This window comes from Hypomesus nipponensis, chromosome 23, assembly GCF_054491055.1.
Source record: "Hypomesus nipponensis isolate SF chromosome 23, ASM5449105v1, whole genome shotgun sequence".
Taxonomy (NCBI): Eukaryota; Metazoa; Chordata; class Actinopteri; order Osmeriformes; family Osmeridae; genus Hypomesus; species Hypomesus nipponensis.
The window spans coordinates 23909958-23929736 of record NC_140383.1 but is presented as its reverse complement, the minus strand read 5'-3'; the positions used below and the strand labels follow the sequence as shown (position 1 = coordinate 23929736).

Sequence of the window (19779 nt, the reverse complement as noted above, 5' to 3'; positions counted from 1 at the left end):
GGAGTTAGCTGCACTAAAACTGAGTGATTGTAAATAAACCAGTGTCACAACTTTGTGGTATATTTCACTTCATGTCAAAAGAGCCTGCTAGTTCCCCTGGTCAGTGAGCAGGCCGTGCTGAGAGGTCAGGCAGCAGGCCGTGCTGAGAGGTCAGGCAGCAGGCCGTGCTGAGAGGTCAGGCAGCAGGCCGTGCTGAGAGGTCAGGCAGCAGGCCGTGCTGAGAGGTCAGTGAGCAGTGAGTCAGAGAGTGCTGAGGAAACTCACGGCAGTCCTGCTCATCCGAAGTGCCGTTGTCGTAGCAGTTGTTGATGCCGTTGCAGACGTAGTCCTTGGCGATGCAGCGGCCGTTGTTGCAGGGGAACTCGCTGTCGGCGTCGCAGGGCCGGAAGAGGCAGCCCGCCTCGTCGCTGCTGTCGCCGCAGTCGTTGTAGTGGTCGCAGCGGTAGTGGTAGGGAACGCAGCGGCCGTTCCCACAGGTGAACACGGTGGGCTCGCACGTGTGGAAGGCTGCCAATCACAAACGCACACGCGTCAGAGCTCTGACCAATGGGAGGGCAGAACAGGAGCAGGCGAGCTAGCACACAGGGCAGATGTTGGTTTTACCTGACAAGGCAATAAATGACGCCACTTGAGGGGCTGCATGCAAGGTATAAGTACACAGGTTTGTTTGTTAGAGTCGGGTTAGTGTGAGAGAGCAAGTTGTTTCTGATTGGCAAAAGGCAAGCATACACACCAAAAGAGTTGAAATCAGTCTTGGGTCCTGAAACAGAGAGTTGTTGCCGTGAGAAACAGAAATGTGGTTAGAAGCACCATGCTAGTGGAGGGCAGCAGAGAGGGGAGGGGTCAGGGGAGAGAGGGGGAGGGGGAGGGGGGAGGGGTCAGAGTAGCATAGAGACAGAGCCCGAGCATTTAGTACCCACCATAACAAACCAGAGACGACCATGCACACACACACACACACACACACACACACACACACACACGTGAATCAGGACTGACAGAGCAAATGCAGAATCATGACATCAGATGTCCGTCAACAGACAGACGCCCACACGAGCAGGAGGTTAGTGAAGCTAACGCCCTTACACCTCCCCACCGCCCTTACACCCCCCCACCGCCCTTACACCTCCCCACCGCCCTTACACCTCCCCACCGCCCTTACACCCCCCCACCGCCCTTACACCTCCCCACCGCCCTTACACCCCCCCACCGCCCTTACACCTCCCCACCGCCCTTACACCTCCCCACCGCCCTTACACCTCCCCACCGCCCTTACACCTCCCCACCGCCTCAGGACCCTCCCTCCTCAGGACCCTGCCTCCCTCCCCAGGACCCTGCCTCCCTCCCCAGGACCCTGCCTCCCTCCCCAGGACCCTGCCTCCCTCCCCAGGACCCTGCCTCCCTCCCCAGGACCCTGCCTCCCTCCTCAGGACCCTGCCTCCCTCCCCAGGACCCTGCCTCCCTCCCCAGGACCCTGCCTCCCTCTTCAGGACCCTGCCTCCCCAGGACCCTGCCTCCCTTCCCAGGACCCTGCCTCTCTCCCCAGGACCCTGCCTCCCTCCCCAGGACCCTGCCTCCCTCTTCAGGACCCTGCCTCCCTCCTCAGGACCCTGCCTCCCTCCCCAGGACCCTGCCTCCGTCCTCAGCCTACCACAGACTCGCTCCAGCTCGTCACTGCCGTCCCCACAGTCGTTGTCGTTGTCACACTTCCACTGGGCGCGGATGCAGCGGCCGTTCATGCAGGTGAACTGGCCTGCCTGGCAGCGCGTGCTGTTGTCAGGGATGCAGTGCTTGTTGTCGGCTAGGTACCATCGCCCCTGGGAGGGACACTGGCACTCTGCACCGTGGGGACCTGGGACAGCACATGGGTCACACAGACACATCTACATGTTATACACACACACACACACAGAGACCCCAGTACACACACTGACGTACAAACACACAGACATCCACACACACACACAACCAACCCAGACCCACATGACCCCCTGACAGGACCGGCTGTACCCAGACCCACATGACCCCCTGACAGGACCGGCTGTACCCAGACCCACATGACCCCCCGACAGGACCGGCTGTACCCAGACCCACATGACCCCCTGACAGGACCGGCTGTACCCAGACCCACATGACCCCCTGACAGGACCGGCTGTACCCAGACCCACATGACCCCCTGACAGGACGGTACCTGGGGTACAGATGTGGCTGCAGCCTCCGTTGAACTGCTGGCAGGGGCTGTCACACTGCTGCTGCTTGCTGCTGCCCAGCACGTGCACGTCCATGGGCCGCGACGGAAGGTTCTGGATCATCACCCGCTGGTCCGAGCCGTCGTGCTTGTTGGCCCGGTAGATGCTGCGCGTGTTCCAGTCGGTCCAGTAGATGAACTGGCCGAACATGGTCATGGCGAAGGGGTAGATGGCCGTGCTGACAACCACCTGGCGGTTCTCCCCCGTGAGGGAGCAGCGCTCGATCTTCTGCCTGAGGGGCGCGGAGGAGAAGCAGGAGTTAGAGTCTGGACACGCCCACCAGGAAGCAGGGCAGCATGGACACGCCCTCCAGGAAGCAGGGCAGCATGGACACGCCCACCAGGAAGCAGGGCAGCATGGGATTCAATCGAACTTGATTTATTAACCCTATCATGAATAATATAAGCCTATACAAACATGAGTTCTGATCCTATATTAAAAAAATCTTGTATAAATAATATAGACAAAGAACAGAACAATACTTAATGACTGAATAACTTAACAACAAAGAATAAGTTAAACTAAGAAATACTTAAGCCAGGGGTTCCCAATCCTGGTCCTCGGGCCTCCCTGCCCTGCATGTTTTAGATGTTTCCCTGCTCCAACACACCTGACTCGAATGAATGGGTCGTTATCTAGTTATGCAGAAACCTGCTAACGACCATTTATTTGAATCAGGTGTGTTGGAACAAGGAAACATCTAAAACATTCAGGGCAGGGAGGCCCGAGGACCAGGATTCGGAACCCTCACCCTGACCTAAGCCAATCTTTACAACCCTTTTTAAGTCACCACAGGGTTAAAGCCCTCCAGTTGTGGATGGACCGTGTGGTTGTGTTGTCAGGACACTGATCATGAGAGGGTCTTACAGGCTGGCGTCCGCCCAGTACAGTCTCTGATCCTCGTAGTCCAGGGTCAGCCCGTTGGGCCACACCAGACTGATGTTCACGATCTCTGTCCGGAAGTTTCCTCCTAAAGTGGCGCGCTCTATTTTGGCATGGGTTCCCCAGTCTGTCCAGTACATGTACCTGGGGAGGGAAGGCGTTGTTTACAAACCAACAACAGCTCTTACCCTCTCTCCCTCTACTCATGACAGGAAGACAGACAGGCTTAGCTAGACATGTTTGGTTCTCTTGAAGTAAAACTGTCCACTGTGTTGCCAGGTTTGTCCTGTTTTACCCTCTGCAGGGATCCAGCATGATGGCTCTGGGTCTGGGCACGCGGGCGATGACAGACCTCTGGGATCCGTCTATAGACATGGAGCTGATGCTCTGGTTGATGTAGTCACTGTAGTAAATCCTTTTGTTGATCCAGTCATAGGCAATGCCATCAGGGGCCCCTAGATCTGAACCAGCACAGAAACACAAACATCATAAACGTCTTAGCACACTCAAATAACTCAGAGTCAGATGGCTGAGAGGTTAGGGAATCGGGCTAATAATCAGAAGGTTGCCGATTCGATTCCTGACCGTAAACGCGCCAAAACTCATGCAAACGTTGCTATGGGACACGGTTGTTGGTGTTGGTGACAGAGTATGTGACCTGGCCACTGGTAAGGTGAGCGTTATCGTGTGTCAAAATGAGAAACTTATATAATAATTGTCCTGACTATTACTATGACAATACATCCAAGCGAGTACAATAGTGGTTTGCCAAAATTATACTGAAATGAGAAAGTTTATGGTGTGGCTAATGAAAGCTTGCGATTTCTGTTATTGTTGGTCAGCTATTGGCATGCGTGCGTGCACCTGGAAGAAAGTGTCCCTCATTTGGGGTTGAAGAAGTTGGCAACCCTACAGCAGTGTCATGAGGTTCCGGCGCGGCATGTTCTTACCCTCAGCCACCACCACAGGGGGCGCTGTGGGAGCGGACAGGCTGATGAAGCTGATCCTGCTGACGCCCACCCCCGAGCTCTGGGTGTAGTACACCCGCCTGTCTGTGAGGTCATAATCCAGCGCCACGGAGGTGCGCGGCACGTTGACCACGGGGAAGGGCAGCACGTGGTCGTCGGGGTCCAGACGCAGGCTCCTGACCGTGCTCTCCGTGGTGTAGACCAGGTAGTCGTCCCGTGACACCACGCAGCTTTCCTCGTCCGCCGCCAGGTTCCCGAAGGCGCAGCCGCACTTTCGGGCGCGGGGGGCGGGCGCGGGGAGGGCGAAGCAGAAGTGGGCGCAGCCGCCGTTGTCCTCCAGGCAAGGGTTGTTGTTGAGCTGCTGGGCGGAGCGCGGCTGGGTGCGCTGGTCGTACACGGTCACGTCCCGCAGCATGTTGATGTTGTCTCGGATGACTGTGGGCTGGTCGCTGTTGCCTGGCTCCTTGCTGGCCTGGAACACCTTCTTCAGGTTCCGGTCCACCCAGATCATGCTGCCCTCAAACACCGTCACGCCATACGGCGTCGGGTAGCGGCTGCCGTAGCGAATGATCTCCGTTTCGCCGCCGGAGGGGCTGACGCGTGCGATCATGTCCAGGGAGTCGTCCACCCAATAGACGTAGCCCGTCTGGTAGTCCAGGGCCAGGCCCCGGGGGGTGATGATCCCGGAGGAGACCAGGACCGTGCGGTTGGTCCCGTCCAGCTGAGCACGCTCGATCTTGGGGTTCTGGCCGTAGTCGGCCCAGAAGAGGAACCTGTTTTTGGGGTCGACCACGATGTGGCGAGGCATGTCCACCTGGGTCTTCAGCAGCACGCGACGGAACGAGGTGTTCAGCCGCATCACCTCCACGTACGTCTCTGTCAGGAAGGCGTTGGTGAAGTAGAGGTTTCCTGAAAGACACAGAGGGGTTGGCGCACGGCACTGTCTAGAAGGCGTGGTGAAACCTTCACTGCTGAAAGGGTTCAAAGCACTTTAGCCAGTTAGCTACAGAAAGCTTCTTATTATGCCAGTCTTATTTTTGGTGATCTGTTACTCAAGTACGAATGAAAACCTGCCCATATCTCACAGACGCAGTACATCTGTATCTCTGGACAACAGATTTATCCTTGGACCATATATGGTTGTGACTGTTTCATCTTACGCAGTAACATTGTCTCCTTTGCTGCCTTGCTCTATATCCGTCGCCTGCTAAACCTCTAAACTTTACATCCTGGTAGCAACCAATAAATCTAAAGATTTGACAGTAAAAGGAAATCAATCCAATATCTGTGGGCGTTACAGGACTGTAAGAAACACGACCAATCATCAAGGTCGGACCGGCACTAATGATTGGACAGCATTCAGACCAAATGCAATGATTGGACAGGCTACTTGTCTTTCTGTATGTCTGTCTGTCTGTCTGTCTACCTCCCGGCCTTTCAAACTCTAGCAAAAAAAGTCTAAACTTTCCTATCCTGCCTTTAACTCGGCGCGCGAGACTGAATTCTGTCACTGTCTGAACATCCCTGCAGCAGCTTGGCAGGTCCTGCAGCTACCTGCGGCCCAGTCCACTGCGATGCCTCGGATGCCGTTGCGTCCGATCCCAGACGTGACGAGGCCGCGGAGTCCGGAGCCGTCTGGCTTGATGCGGCGGATCCCGTTCTGAGATGCCACACTGCTGCTGAAGTCACACCAGTAGATGAAGCCAGACGCCATGTGCACGTCAATGTGGAGGGCGTTACGACCTGCAGGACACACATTCAGTCAGACAAGCAGACAAGCAGACAGAGACAGAGACAGAGACAGAGACAGAGACAGAGACAGACAGAGACAGAGACAGAGACAGACAGAGACAGAGACAGAGACAGAGACAGAGACAGACAGACAGTCAGACAGAGACAGACAAGCAGACAGACAAGCAGACAGACAGACAGACAGAGAGAGACAGAGACAGAGACAGAGACAGACAGAGAGACAGAGAGACAGACAGACAGACAGACGGTCAAACAGAGTCAGTCAGTCAGTCAGTCAGACTGTCCACCCCTCCCCCACACCCACCTCTCCCTGCCACAGGCACCATGGCCTCAGAGTGGTCGGAGCCCTCCAGGCTGAAGCCCTTGAGGGCGGACAGGGTGGAGATGACCACGTAGGACTGGTAGGGGCTGCAGGTCCTGTTGTCGGCGCTGAGCGTGAAGCCGGTGGCACAGGCGCAGGTGAACATGCTGTTGGGCCGCGGCAGGCACAGGTGCTCACAGGCGCCCACGTTGTTGCTGCAGCCGTTGGAGGTTCCTGCCGAGGCTGGGGAGAGAGGCAGCAGGGTGAGGCTGTGTCACAGAGGCTGGGGAGAGAGGCAGCAGGGTGAGGCTGTGTCACAGAGGCTGGGGAGAGAGGCAGCAGGGTGAGGCTGTGTCACAGAGGCTGGGGAGAGAGGCAGCAGGGTGAGGCTGTGTCCCAGAGGCTGGGGAGAGGGAGCAGGGTGAGGCTGTGTCACAGAGGCTGGGGAGAGGGAGCAGGGTGAGGCTGTGTCCCAGAGGCTGGGGAGAGGCAGCAGGGTGAGGCTGTGTCACAGAGGCTGGTAAAGGGGTGTGTGGGTGTATGTGTGCGTGCGTGTGTCTTGTTTAACAACCCCTGTGAGGATCAGAAGAAAACTAGAAACATTGTCAGTCCTCACTAGGCTAGTAAAACCTGTGTGTGTGTGTGATCAGCGTAGCGACCCCCTTTTGACCCCTGGGTACTCACTCTCCCTGTAGTGGACCTTCAGCACCCTCAGTCCAGACACGTTGTCCCTCAGGACCACCTTGTTGGCCCCGGTCGCCTTGTCCACGCGCTCGATCACCTCAAAGTCGCGGTCGGTGAAGTACAGGAAGTCCTGGTGCACAGCCACGCCCCAGGGGTGGGACAGGCCCGTTACTATGGTGATCCGGTTGGAACCGTCCGGGTCCCCACGCTCTATCTGTGCGTTGCCAACAACAACAAAGCCTCAAAGAACGAACGTTTACAGAATTGTTTTTGCGATTTAGTAGATGTTTTTATCCAAAGCACTGTAAGAACAACAGAGGATGAGAAGTTGACAGAGTGGCAGAGTCTGAACTGATGTCAGTGTGGCTATAGTCAACACTGATCTGAATGCACTGTCTATCAACCTCGCGATGTGCTTTCCATATAACGTTGTTATCCTCCATCTAGTCATGGCAGTGATGCTGCGGTCCCAGGCTGTTGTGTTGGTGTTCAGGGTGGTGGAGGGGATCTGAACTCACCATGCCGGTCCCTGTCACAGCCCAGTACAGCTTGTTCTCTCTGATGTCCACAGTGAGGAACTCGACGTGGTCCAGGTTGTTGGTGAAGAGGATGGCAGGGTTGCCCCCATCCATGTCTGCTGAGGCCACCTTGGCAGGGATGCCACTCTCCGTGCCCTGGTCCGCCCAGTACAGCTTCCTACACACCAGGCGAACAACGCTCAACACTCAGAGAATCATCGACCGAAACATTTTACAAACCACAAAGGAATTCCAGTTGTAAATGCCGAATGCCAGATCTGATCCCCTCGGGGTGACAGGTGTTGAAGGTTGCTGTGCCCTGGTTCCAGGAGGGTTTGAGGCTGCTGGCGTGTGTTGTGTGGTGTTCAGTAACAGGGGCTGTGCTCTCCCGGGGAGGGGGGGTGGGGGGCAGAGGACGAGCGGAGAGGGCTCAGCAGCAGAAAGGGTAAGGGGCCAGGCCAGGGCCAGGGCAGGGCCAGGGGCGTGTTCAGGGCTTACCCACGTGCCGGGTCCACGGCGATGCCAAACGGACTGCCAGCACCGGTCGGAGAGCCGTTATTGGTGATTAGAGTCTTCCTGTACTGCACCTCCCCTCTCAGCCTCAACACCTGGAAACACACACACGTACACACACACAAGTTGAGTTGCAGTGCCAGCGCAGTAACAATAACAACAATCATTCCCAGTGGGGCTAAAATGCCGTTCAGCACAAAGGCCTCTCCCCAGCTCTGTGTCTTCCTAACCTCTATAGACTGGGTGGCAGGGTTGGTGTAGTACAGGTTCTCCGTCATCCAGTCCAGAGCCAGACCCACAGGGGCACCCAGGATGGCTGCAGGGGCAAACTCCGTCCTGTTGGTCCCGTCTGACCTCACCCTGTGGATCTCCCCCTTAGGAACAGGACGACAGGCCGGGTCAGACCAGGCCACAGCAGCGTCTCCGTGCTGAGGCTGGAGGGTGGAGGCGCCACTACTCACCGGGTGCTCCACCCAGTAGATGGTCTGCTCCACGTCGTCAAAGTCCACGTCGTAGCCGTTCTGGAGCCCCGCCACGGGCACCATGGCGTTGTTGTTCTGGTCGTCGGGGTCCAGGGAGATGCCGTAGATGATGCTGTCTCTCACCACCACTAAGAAGGGCTCCTCAACTGTGAGGCACCGCAGAACACACACACACACACACACAGGAATGACTAGACGGATCTCTAGGATCCTTCATTAAGACCCGGTCCTCATGTCACTGGGCAGGAGTGGACACAAGTGGTTTTGGTATTCCTTTTGTGTGATGAAACAACAGAAGGTCTGAAGCTAAGATTCTGAAGAAGCCTTCATCTTAGAAAAGAGAAGGGGCTTCAGATTGGCTGCTGAAAGTTTGTTCCACTATCTGATTGGCTTTGTCATCAGAGATTAGAATCAATGCGGGGCTGCAGGCATCCTCATTCTTTGGTAATCATTCTCCTCTAACGGGGGAGAATGTGTTCTGCTTGGCTTCAACAAGCTGAAACCTGAGAGGAGATAAGCTGGTGACCTGAAGAGGACTCCCTGGACTTCAGATTAAAGGTCCCTTGTCTTGTTGAAACCTTAGACTCACTTATGATTCTCAATATTTACCTCTGGAACGGGATTTTACAAGAGAATTTAAATGGGATACTGTTGACAAGCCCTTAGCTTCGAAAATATGAGTCAGTGAGTCTTCTTACTTTATACACCCTGAGAGCTGGGTATGCTGGAAAAACTCTTAGTTTTTCTTTATTAGTTTTATTAGTAGTTAAGTTGTTTTGTTTTTTACAAAAAAAGAATCTCCATGTTTCCTGTTAGGTAAATTCTGCAGTGTTTTCCACAATCCCTCATTCTCTGGCAACTTTATATCTTTTTTGATATCAGCTGCATCTGATATGTTTCCCCGGGCCTGTGAGTGTTTCCCCCAGGGCTGTGAGCTCTGAATGTTTCCCCGGGGCTGTGAGTGCTGAGTGTTTCCCTGGGGCTGTGAGTGCTGAGTGTTTCCTTGGGGCTGTGAGTGTTTCCCTGGGGCGGTGAGTGCTGAGTGTTTCCCTGGGGCTGTGAGTGTTTCCCTGGGGCTGTGAGTGTTTCCCTGGGGCTGTGAGTGCTGAGTGTTTCCCTGGGGCTGTGAGTGTTTCCCTGGGGCTGTGAGTGTTTCCCTGGGGCTGTGAGTGTTTCCCTGGGGCTGTGAGTGCTGAGTGTTTCCCTGGGGCTGTGAGTGTTTCCCTGGGGCTGTGAGTGTTTCCCTGGGCCTGGCCCCGCCCCTACCTCTGGCACAGGTGATGTTGTCGTCAGCCAGCGTCCAGCCCGAGGGACAGGCGCAGGAGAAGAAGCTGGGGCCCTCAGACGACAGCAGACAGATGTGAGTACAGGACCTCCCCTGGCAGTGGTTTACACCTACACACACAAGAACTCACTCACACACAAGACAAGACCACACACACACACAAGACAAGAACACACACACACACACACAAGGACACACACACACAAGGACACACACACACACACACAAGACAAGGACACACACATAAGACAAGGATACACAGACACATGCACACAAGACACACATCCAACACACACCCGCACACACAAGACATTTACACACACACAAAAACACAAAGACACATACAAGACAACAAATCATTAGAGGCAGGTGTGAGTCAACCACGTCATGGCGAGGATACCACGACACCAAACCATTTCCATCCCCCCTATCCCTGATGCTCAGGAGCTAAGGAGCCCTTGGGGGGGGGGCGGCGTACCTGGGGGCTGCCTGGCCGGGTGCACGGCCACCAGACCCATGGGCTGGGAGAGAGTGTCCAGCACGACGGTCTGGTTGGCCCCGTGCCACTTATGGGCTCTGACCACTCGGTTGATGTATCTGTCGGTCCAATACACAAAATCCTCAAAAATGGTAATTGCGTGGGGGTGTTGCAGTACCTTGTTATCGAGAGCAGCAAAAGACAAGAAGTGCATTTTACTCACATTGTTCAACACAAACGGACCATTTGTTCGTTTCTTATGAATGTATGATGTTGTTACGCATCAGTTACAGTCTTTAAATCATGTGTCATTATCTCACCAGGTCGCTAGCCAGAACTTGCTTCCTGTTTTTCCCGTTATAATCACAGAAGTCGATGAAATCCAGATAGGCGTCGGCAAAGTAGAGCAGGTTGTTAGGGTAGTCGATGGTGAGGCCGTTGGGCCAGTACAGCTTGCTGCTGATGATGGTGGTCCTATTCTTCCCATCCATGCTGGCCCTCTCTATCCGAGGACTCCTCCCCCAGTCGGTCCAGAACAGCAGGTGGGCACTGCACAGCAGAGAACACCATCAACACCCAGCACACACGCTCTAACAGGGGCACTTCTAGAGAGGGGGGCATGGGGGGCCAGGGCCCCTGTGACAACAAGCTTGGACCCCCTTGTGGCCCCCTTAATGTAGATTCTAGATCATTATAAACATAGTATTTTTCCTGACAATGCCTGCAATGGAGTGAAGAAAACAATATGACAACAATAATGTTTAATGTAACTGGCCCCTCTAACAGTACAACTGGCCCCCTCAGTTGAAACGATTTGGAACCTCCACTGCCTCCTAATGAACCTATGTGGAGGGACCAGTCATGGCTCTATAAACAGTCCAGTAATATACACAGTTATATCTCCAGTCGAAGGTTCCAGGTTCTTCCGTGGGGCCCTGTGTCCTGACCTGTCTCTGGGGTCCAGGACCAGGCCTCTGGGGTTGGTCACGTTCTGACTGATCAGCACAGTCCGGTGGGTTCCGTCCAGTTTGGACACTTCGATGGTCTCTAGGACGTAGTCCGTCCAGTACAGGTTCCTGCCCACCCAGTCCACAGCCAGGCTCTCTGTCACTGTCACCCCACTGTCAAACACCTGTCAATCACAGTGACACCTGTCAACCACAGAAGCACCTACATGTCACACCGTCAGCTGGAGGTCCAGTTTAGGACACAGGCAGAAACTGATTGTGACCCAGTGATATTTATAATTTAAAAATGTTGGTTTGGTGTGCCTTTAAAGCTCCTTTAATCAAGATGTTATCGTTGCCCTGTGGTATTCTTTTTCAGTACACTGTGCCTGGTAGCCGAGATGCGGTTATTTACAATGTGGCAAGTAAAGAAAAATCAACAAAAAAAAAGATCTTTCCGCGACTCTGACCACTGAAATACTGTTATATACTGGACTTCTGATCCTTGATCAGTACATTGCTTTGTATAATAGAGTGCTAAATGAATGAATCATGAAATGTCACTATGAACCCTGTCAGGGAGCCACGGTGAAAGAGACATAAATATCCTGTCAACAGTATCCCAGAGGGCCGTGAGTCTGTCCTCTCAGTGTCATCCTCTCACAGGGAGACAGCGAGGGTCATTCTGGCTCACCACTGTCCTGTCGCTGCCGTTCTTGTGTGCGCTCCAGATCCGGTCCTGACTGGTATCAGACCAGTACACCCGATCCGCCACCGAGTCAAAGTCCAGCGCCACGATGTTGCGTCCGTCTCGGACCAGCGAGCGGACCACGTTGGGCTGTGCGATGATGTCATCCTGCACGATCTGATTCCGACTGGCGACCAGTAGGAAGGCCTCGCGCGAACCTGCCAACAGATGGTGTTTCTAATCCGTCACCTGTGTAGAAATACCTTCACCTACGGGTCATCTGTCCACTTTAGGGCTTTGCTGCTGTGATGGGACAGTGAAGAATGATAGGAACTGTATGGGTGACACAGGGGAGGACAGGCAGGAAACGAGTAGGATTCGAACCCAGGCCCTTGCTGTAATGCCTCAGCCTACGTACGTGGTGCACGTACTTGACCTGTGAGCCACCACGGCACCCACACACACACACACACACACACACACACACACTGTACCTGTGACGCAAGCAACTCCAAAACAACAGCGTCCGGTGAACAGATCTGCTCAGGAATCTAACAGGGTGGATAAATGCGGCCTTGTTGGGAATAAGGGCTTACTGGATTACAGGGCCTGTCAGCAGGTCATCTCTGAGGGAGAAGGCCTCATGTCAGACGCACTCCCCATAAACAGGTCTTTGTTGATAATGATGTCCTAATTACCTCGCAGCAGGGCCAGTGAGTGACACATATGTTATTTGTCTTATCTGGGGAAACCAGAGCAGAGCGGGGAGCGAGCGGGGAGCGAGCGGGGAGAGAGCGGGGAGAGAGCGGGGAGCGAGCGGGGAGAGAGCGGGGAGCGAGCGGGGAGCGAGCGGGGAGAGAGCGGGGAGGAGAGACAGCGTGCAAGAGCAGATGTCTGTCGGCAGCCTCACATCCATTAGCTCCTGTCACGGAGCCAACCAATCAGAACGCCTGGTGTCTGTGTGGGCCGATCATATCTGCAGCCCTCACTGTCCCCTCACAGAGCGGGCTGACTCCAGCCAGGGCTCAGTCCCTCATTTTCTAATTTGCCAGATTCCGTTTTTGGAGGGGGGGGGGGGTCACCCGACAAGAACGTTTGGAGTCGGTAAGCGGGCCAAGATCATGGAAGCCAACATGGCTCGGATATCAGGCGCTTCAGGGGGAACAACTGTCAACATGTTCTGAAGAAAACTCCCCTCAGATCCACTGTGGGGTACTTCATCCTCCCAGGGACTACATTACCCATGATGCCACTCACCCGAGGCCTTGCAGGTGCGTTGGTCTGCCTCCAGAGTGTAGCCGTCTGTGCAACGGCAGCGGAAGGAGCCTCTCTCGTTGACGCACTCCTGGCTGCACAGCCCAGGAGGGCTGCACTCGTCCACGTCCTCGCAGGTCTTGGAGTCGTTGCTCAGCTGGTAGCCCAGGGGACACGTGCACTGGGCCCCGAAGGGCCCCTGGAGGCAGCCGTGGGTGCAGCCTGCGTTGTTGTCCGAGCAGCTCTCCTGGTCTGGGGGCGGGGGAGGGAGGGAGGGAGGGAGGGAGGGAGGGAGGGAGGGAGGGAGGGAGGGAGGGAGGGAGGGAGGGAGGGAGGGAGGGAGGGAGGGAGGGAGGGAGGGAGGGAGGGAGGGAGGGAGGGAGGGAGGGAGGGAGGGAGGGAGGGAGGGAGGGAGGGAGGGAGGGCGGGAGGGAGGGGGAATGAGACGAGGCCATCCACACATGGTACAGCAGACACCTTACAAGCACGGAAGCAAGTCTGAATCCAGACCAGTGACTCTCAACCCTGGTCCTGAGGAATCCTCTGCCCTGCATGTTCTACATGTTTCTGTCTTCCAACACACCTGAATGTCATCATCAGGCTTCTGCAGAGGTTGACGACAACCCGTTTATTTGATTCAGGTGTGTTGGAGCAGGGAAATATCCAGAACATCCAGAGCAGGGTTTCGAAACACTGGACTAGAGCAATACATTCCTAAGTACAAGCCATGGATCCGGGTATTTAAACTAATCACGCTACAAGGGAAGCATCATCACAGCATCATCCCCCTCATCGACGAGCTCTATGAACGCTCTGAAACACACCACCGCTACAGCCAGATGTACTGCTACAGACCATCACATTGATGTAAAAACACGATCGAAGCATTCTATGAACATTCAGGAGGTTAGTGTGGTTGGCCAGTTTGGGGGGTAAATCGGGACTACATGCATGAGGTTTAGTGATTGAGGGTTTGTTCCTACCTGGTAAGGGCTCATCTGAAAGCAGTGAGGGGGGCCAGAGAGGAGAATTACAGATCACTTTCAAATTAAGACATACCAGATCAACACATGCATGATTTGAACATGAGATCAAGGACACGTAACATAATTCAACAAAAACATGAGAATGACAATGACATTTGTGGCAAGTACTTGGCTTAACACACGAAATGCTGGCATGTACCTAAACACACCACGATGAAATCAAATCAAACTTAATTTGATCCACAAATAACTGCAAACAACGAATGTAGAACGAAATTGCATCAAAAATCAACTCAAGAAGTTTGGTGAAGCGGTCAATTCAAGATTAAAAAATATAGTCTAGCTATAACTACTTAACCCTAACCCTAACCCTAATTTCAGGAGGGAGTCCAATAAAACTGGTGATATCACCATTACTTCTACATAGTAACATTTAAGTGAGAGCTAGCTTACTTCTTAGGTAGATCAAAATGAGATCAACAGCACCTACTTTATTTACAGCGGTAGCCTTCATGTTTAGCCTGCAGCACAGTAGCCTAAAAGAGGGCCGTAGGTGTGGGATGGGGTCATTTAGCTCCATAAACTCGGCCATGTTGCGGTAAAGAATATGTCAGAGGTAGACCGACCTTTTTGTTTCTTACTTTGTTTGCTAAGGTCTTTCGTGCAACGCTTTAACAAACTTTAAGGGAATCCTTAAGTATACGACCAAGATAAGGAGAAAACCTTAAATACTTAAGGGAACATTTAAGGAAACCTTAAGGAGAAGACTTAAGGGTGATTTGTGCAACCGATTATATTTTAAGGAAACCTTAACTTAAGGTGTTTTGTGCAACCGGCCCCTGGAATTTACGTAAAAATACCACGATGAAATCAAATCACACGTATGACGTGAAAACAGATGGAGGACAAAAAGCTACTGCTCATGATGTGCAGAAGTATATTTTACAACGTCGGTCGAAGTGCGCACACAAACATTTCAGAGCGACGGAATCATTCAGTCAGGCAGGAGGGCGCCCCAGTCATGAAGTGAGCTTGGTTTAGCGGCGTGTAGGAAGAGAGCGAGGCAGAGGAGGAAGACTTACTGCAGAGAGGAGACTCGTCCGCCCCGTTGGGACAGTCCGGGGTGTTGTCACACACCCGGGTCAGGTTGACACACACGCTGTGACCTGGGCACTGCCACTGCCAGCCGGGGCAGCGGAAGGGCGGCGTGGGGCAGTCTCTCTCGTCACTCATGTCCCTGCAGTCGTTGTCCCCATCGCACACCCAGCTGGGGAACACACAGTTGCCGTTGTCGCAGCGGAACAGGCCGGTGGCGCAGGTGCGCGGCGGGCAGACGGGGTGCTCGTCGGAGCCGTCCTCGCAGTCCGGGTGGCCGTCACACTCCCAGGAGGAGGGCACACAGCTGCCGTCAGACTGGCACTGGAACTCGGACTCGTGGTGGCACATTCCAGGGGGCCTGGTGGCTGGGGAACACAGGGACACACGAACGCTGTCAAACCACGTGTTGGAACGAAGGTAGAACTGCCCTACAGTAGCTTGTATTTAAATAATGGTCAATAGTTTGACCACCTGAAATGTTTAGGTTACTACAGTTTATTTGCTAGTTTGGGTACTTGCATCCATTGAAGGTCAAATCCACATGCTTAAAATACTTTTCAGATCCACAAGACACACAGTAGCATTTGCAGCCATGTCTACGTCCCTTCTTATATTCTCGACTTTTTAGACGCACAAATAAAAAGAAGTTTAATACTCACGACAGCCTGCCTCATCGGAGCGATCGCTGCAGTCGAAGACGTTGTCACAGCGATAGTAGGAGTTGACACACTGGTGTCCATTGGAACACTTGAACTCAGACGCAGTGCAGTTGTAAACTGAAAGAAGGCAGTATTACACGATTAGACCGAAGCGCTCTTGCGGCATAGGCGGAGGAGGTTGAAGCAGTTTAAAATATGCAATCTATGTGTTGTACAATACACAACAAGCTCATAAGATCAATGGTGTAAGAGGATTATCAAATATGAACGTAAGTGTTTCACAGTCCAGTCAATTAACCTCTCCCGAGTCCATGGGACTGGCTGGGCATTCAAGATGTAAGTCCTCCCCATACACTAAGCAGTGAGAAGTAGAACACAGGAGACCTGCAGGTAGACGAGCGTTGGACCTGACGCTGTGTGTGTGTGTGTGTGACTGGTGTGTGCATGTGTGTGGGTGTGTGTGTGTGACTGGTGTGTGTGTGTGTGTGACTGGTGTGTGTGTGTGTGTGGGTGTGTGTGTGTGACTGGTGTGTGTGTGTGTGTGACTGGTGTGTGTGTGTGTGTGTGGGTGTGTGTGTGTGACTGGTGTGTGTGTGTGTGTGTGGGTGTGTGTGTGTGACTGGTGTGTGTGTGTGTGTGACTGGTGTGTGTGTGTGTGGGTGTGACTGGTGTGTGTGTGTGTGTGTGGGTGTGTGTGTGTGACTAGTGTGTGTGTGTGTGGGTGTGTGTGTGTGACTGGTGTGTGTGTGTGACTGGTGTGTGTGTGTGTGTGTGTGTGTGGGGGTGTGTGTGTGTGTGTGTGTGTGAGTGTGTGGGTGTGACTGGTGTGTGTGTGTGTGTGTGGGTGTGTGTGTGTGACTGGTGTGTGTGTGTGTGTGTGAGACTGGTGTGTGTGTGTGTGTGTGTGTGTGGGTGTGTGTGTGTGTGTGTGACTGGTGTGTGTGTGTGTGTGTGTGGGTGTGTGTGTGTGGGTGTGTGTGTGTGTGTGAGTGTGTGTGTGTGTGTGTGACTCACTGCAGCCCTGCTCATCGGCCCCGTTGGCACAGTCTCTGTCTCCGTCACACACGTAGCTGGGGGCGATGCAGCGGTGGTCTGGGCACTGGAACTGGCCTGGGTGGCAGGTGCCCGTCATGTCTGCCAACACACACACACACACCAGTCACACACACACACCAGTCACACACACACACACACCAGTCACACACACACACCCACACACACACACACACACACACCAGTCACACACACACACCAGTCACACACACACACCAGTCACATACACACACCAGTCACACACACACACCAGTCACATACACACACCAGTCACATACACACCAGTCACACACACACACACACAAAAACAGTCACACAAACACAAATCAGAGACACACACAAACCAATCAAACCAGTGAAACACACAAAAAACAGTCACACACACACACACACACACAAAGCACTGCCTCCGATCTGACTCCATAACTATTTCAAAACGCTCTTAGTAAGTCTCCAAGCTGACTTAAACAATCTGAGCAAAGCTGACTTTTGAAACAGTCTCCACAAACAACATACACATTTGGAAATAGGGCTTTCCTCTGAAGGAGTTGTGTGCGCTGCCCTGTGCAGGGAGACTCACCGCAGCTGGCCTCGTCAGAGCCGTCCCCACAGTCGTTGTCTGTGTCGCACAGCCAGGTGAGGGGCACACAGCGCTGGTTGGCGCAGGTGAACTGGCTGGCTGAGCAGGTGCCGGGGACCCGGGTGGGGCAGTTCCTCTCGTCGCTGTCGTCGGAGCAGTCGTTGTGGCCGTCACAGCGCCAGCTGATGGGCACACAGTGCCCGCTGGCACAGGTGAAGGCAGAGGAGGAGCAGGAGGTGTCTGCTGAACAACCAAAACACACATCTTTATATTCCTAAATACATAGTGTGGACTGACTTTCTCAATCAAAAGTACTAAGTTTCTTAAAAAAAAAAATTGGATTAAATTTTAGTTCAAGTATTCTACTCTAATTTATTCTACACTGATCTGAAGTCTAACTGACACTTCATCTAAAGACAGACGCGTCATGCATTACTATGAGTTCCGCAGTTTGCTTCGTCGCTGTTGTCATGGCAATCGTCGGCGCCGTCGCATCTGTAGCTGTGGGGGACGCACTTCCCGTTGGCGCAGGAGAAGGAGTTGGCCCCGCACTGCAGGGTGGGAGGCTCGTTGGACGGGTCGTCGACGCACGCCTGCTGGTCGCCAGCCAGCTTCATGCCATACGGACAGCCGCACACACGCTGGGAGTCAGGCGCAGGGAAACAGAAATGGCTGCAGTCTCCGTTGGGGTTGATCTCCCTGTTGCAGGAGTTGGAACCTGAGGAGGGGGGTGGAAGGAAGGGGGGGAGGGAAGGGGAGGTAGAGAGGGAGAAAGAGGGAGGTAGAGGGGGAGAGAGAGGGGGAGAGGGGAGGAAGGAGGGGGAGAGAGAGGGAGGTAGAGGGAGAGAGAGGAGGAGGGAGAGAGGGACAGAGGGGGAGGTAGAGGGGGAGGTCGAGGGGAGGTATAGGGGGAGGGAGGGGGAGAGAAAAGGGGAAGTTAAGGGGGAGGGAAAGAAGGAGGGAGAGAGAGGGAGGTATAGGGAGAGAGAGAAAGGTATAATTATCCTGAAAGTGACAGACAAGCGGGGGCAGGAGGACGTGAGGGAGGCGAGCAGCAGCAGCAGCAGCAGCAGCAGCAGCAGCAGCAGCAGTGAGGAAAGCGACCCACCTGTCTGGGAGTAGGAGTTGAAAGACTTGACATGCATGATGTGGCTGATTCCCCTCCGGATGGTCACCATCTCCCCGCCGTCGCTCTTGCGGACACGGACGATACCACCCAGGCGCCAGTCAGTGAAGTATGCGTAGCCTGAGGAAGCAGAGAAAGACTGCTGTGAAGACAGGCGGCGAATACCTGAGCGCAACCCCTGACTCTCCCATCATCCCCAGACATCTCATGGTTAAGATTCCTTAGTAATTACACCCTGAAAGTAGCATCAATCAGAGTCCTTATTACATCCTAGGGATTGACATTTCCATGGCACCAAGGCTCCGATTCATACATCAATAAATGTCTCAATGGCACAAGTCACTTGTTGGTTGTTACAATCAAACAGCTATGATGTTTCTCTCTGCTTTATTAACTGATTACCATGAAGGTAAGACTCAATTACCCCCAAAGATGGTGAGGCCAAACGGATGAGAGATCTGGGTGATGCGATCCAAAGACAGACGATTCTGCCCGTCAAAGTTGCTGTGTTCGATCTTATCAAAGAAGGCATCCACCCAGTACAGGCGCATTGAGCTGGGGGAGGAGGGGGAGGAGGAGGAGGAGGAGGAGGAGGAGGGGGAGGAGGAGGAGGAGGAGGAGGGGGAGGAGGAGGAGGATGAGGGGGAAGAGGAGGAGGAGGAGGAGGATGAGGGGGAAGAGGAGGAGGAGGAGGGGGAGGGGGAAGAGGAGGGGGAGGAGGAGGATGAGGAAGAGGAGGAGGAGGAGGGGGAGGGGGAAGAGGAGGGGGAGAAGTGGGAGGGGAGGAGGAGGAGGGGGAGGAGGAGGAGGAGGAGGGGGAAGAGGAGGAGGAGGAGGAGGGGGAAGAGGAGGAGGAGGAGGAGGAGGAGGGGGAGGAGGAGGAGGAAGAGGAGGAGGAGGAGGAGGAGGAGGAAGAGGAGGAGGAGGAGGGGGAGGAGGAGGAGGGGGGGGAGGGGGAAGAGGAGGGGGAGAAGTGGGAGGGGAGGAGGAGGAGGGGGAGGAGGAGGAGGAGGAGGGGGAAGAGGAGGAGGAGGAGGAGGGGGAAGAGGAGGAGGGGGAGGGGGAAGGGGAAGGGGAAGGGGAAGGGGAAGGGGAAGGGGAAGGGGAAGAGTAGGAGGAGGAGGAGGGGGAGGGGGAAGAGGAGGAGGAGGAGGAGGAGGAGGAGGGGGAAGTGGAGGGAGGCAACATTTAAACACAGTGGCACAAACATTCTATCGGTGGACAGATTACAGATGAACATAAGACGCTTAATCAGGTGTTAGACCAGATGATGTCA

At 54.2% G+C, this 19779-nt stretch overlaps 1 protein-coding gene across 1 annotated transcript in view; it reads right to left on the bottom strand.

Annotated features, from left to right (window-relative positions):
* Nucleotides 1-19779, bottom strand: part of lrp2a (low density lipoprotein receptor-related protein 2a) — a 58878-nt gene that overhangs the window by 19417 nt on the left and 19682 nt on the right. The window contains exons 19-45 of the mRNA XM_084689902.1: nucleotides 18928-19058; nucleotides 18486-18623; nucleotides 17814-18095; nucleotides 17378-17620; nucleotides 16759-16878; nucleotides 15745-15861; nucleotides 15070-15450; nucleotides 13985-13999; nucleotides 13005-13253; nucleotides 11754-11965; nucleotides 11060-11244; nucleotides 10433-10661; nucleotides 10113-10290; nucleotides 9616-9744; nucleotides 8329-8495; nucleotides 8098-8241; nucleotides 7853-7962; nucleotides 7355-7532; nucleotides 6837-7050; nucleotides 6156-6395; nucleotides 5654-5842; nucleotides 4082-5008; nucleotides 3427-3592; nucleotides 3117-3275; nucleotides 2192-2481; nucleotides 1652-1852; nucleotides 265-507 (exon numbers count right to left, since the gene is read on the bottom strand). Of these exons, the coding sequence (XP_084546028.1) occupies nucleotides 265-507; nucleotides 1652-1852; nucleotides 2192-2481; nucleotides 3117-3275; nucleotides 3427-3592; nucleotides 4082-5008; nucleotides 5654-5842; nucleotides 6156-6395; nucleotides 6837-7050; nucleotides 7355-7532; nucleotides 7853-7962; nucleotides 8098-8241; nucleotides 8329-8495; nucleotides 9616-9744; nucleotides 10113-10290; nucleotides 10433-10661; nucleotides 11060-11244; nucleotides 11754-11965; nucleotides 13005-13253; nucleotides 13985-13999; nucleotides 15070-15450; nucleotides 15745-15861; nucleotides 16759-16878; nucleotides 17378-17620; nucleotides 17814-18095; nucleotides 18486-18623; nucleotides 18928-19058 (5837 nt within the window). The remainder of the gene's footprint in view (nucleotides 1-264; nucleotides 508-1651; nucleotides 1853-2191; nucleotides 2482-3116; nucleotides 3276-3426; nucleotides 3593-4081; nucleotides 5009-5653; nucleotides 5843-6155; nucleotides 6396-6836; nucleotides 7051-7354; nucleotides 7533-7852; nucleotides 7963-8097; nucleotides 8242-8328; nucleotides 8496-9615; nucleotides 9745-10112; nucleotides 10291-10432; nucleotides 10662-11059; nucleotides 11245-11753; nucleotides 11966-13004; nucleotides 13254-13984; nucleotides 14000-15069; nucleotides 15451-15744; nucleotides 15862-16758; nucleotides 16879-17377; nucleotides 17621-17813; nucleotides 18096-18485; nucleotides 18624-18927; nucleotides 19059-19779) is intronic.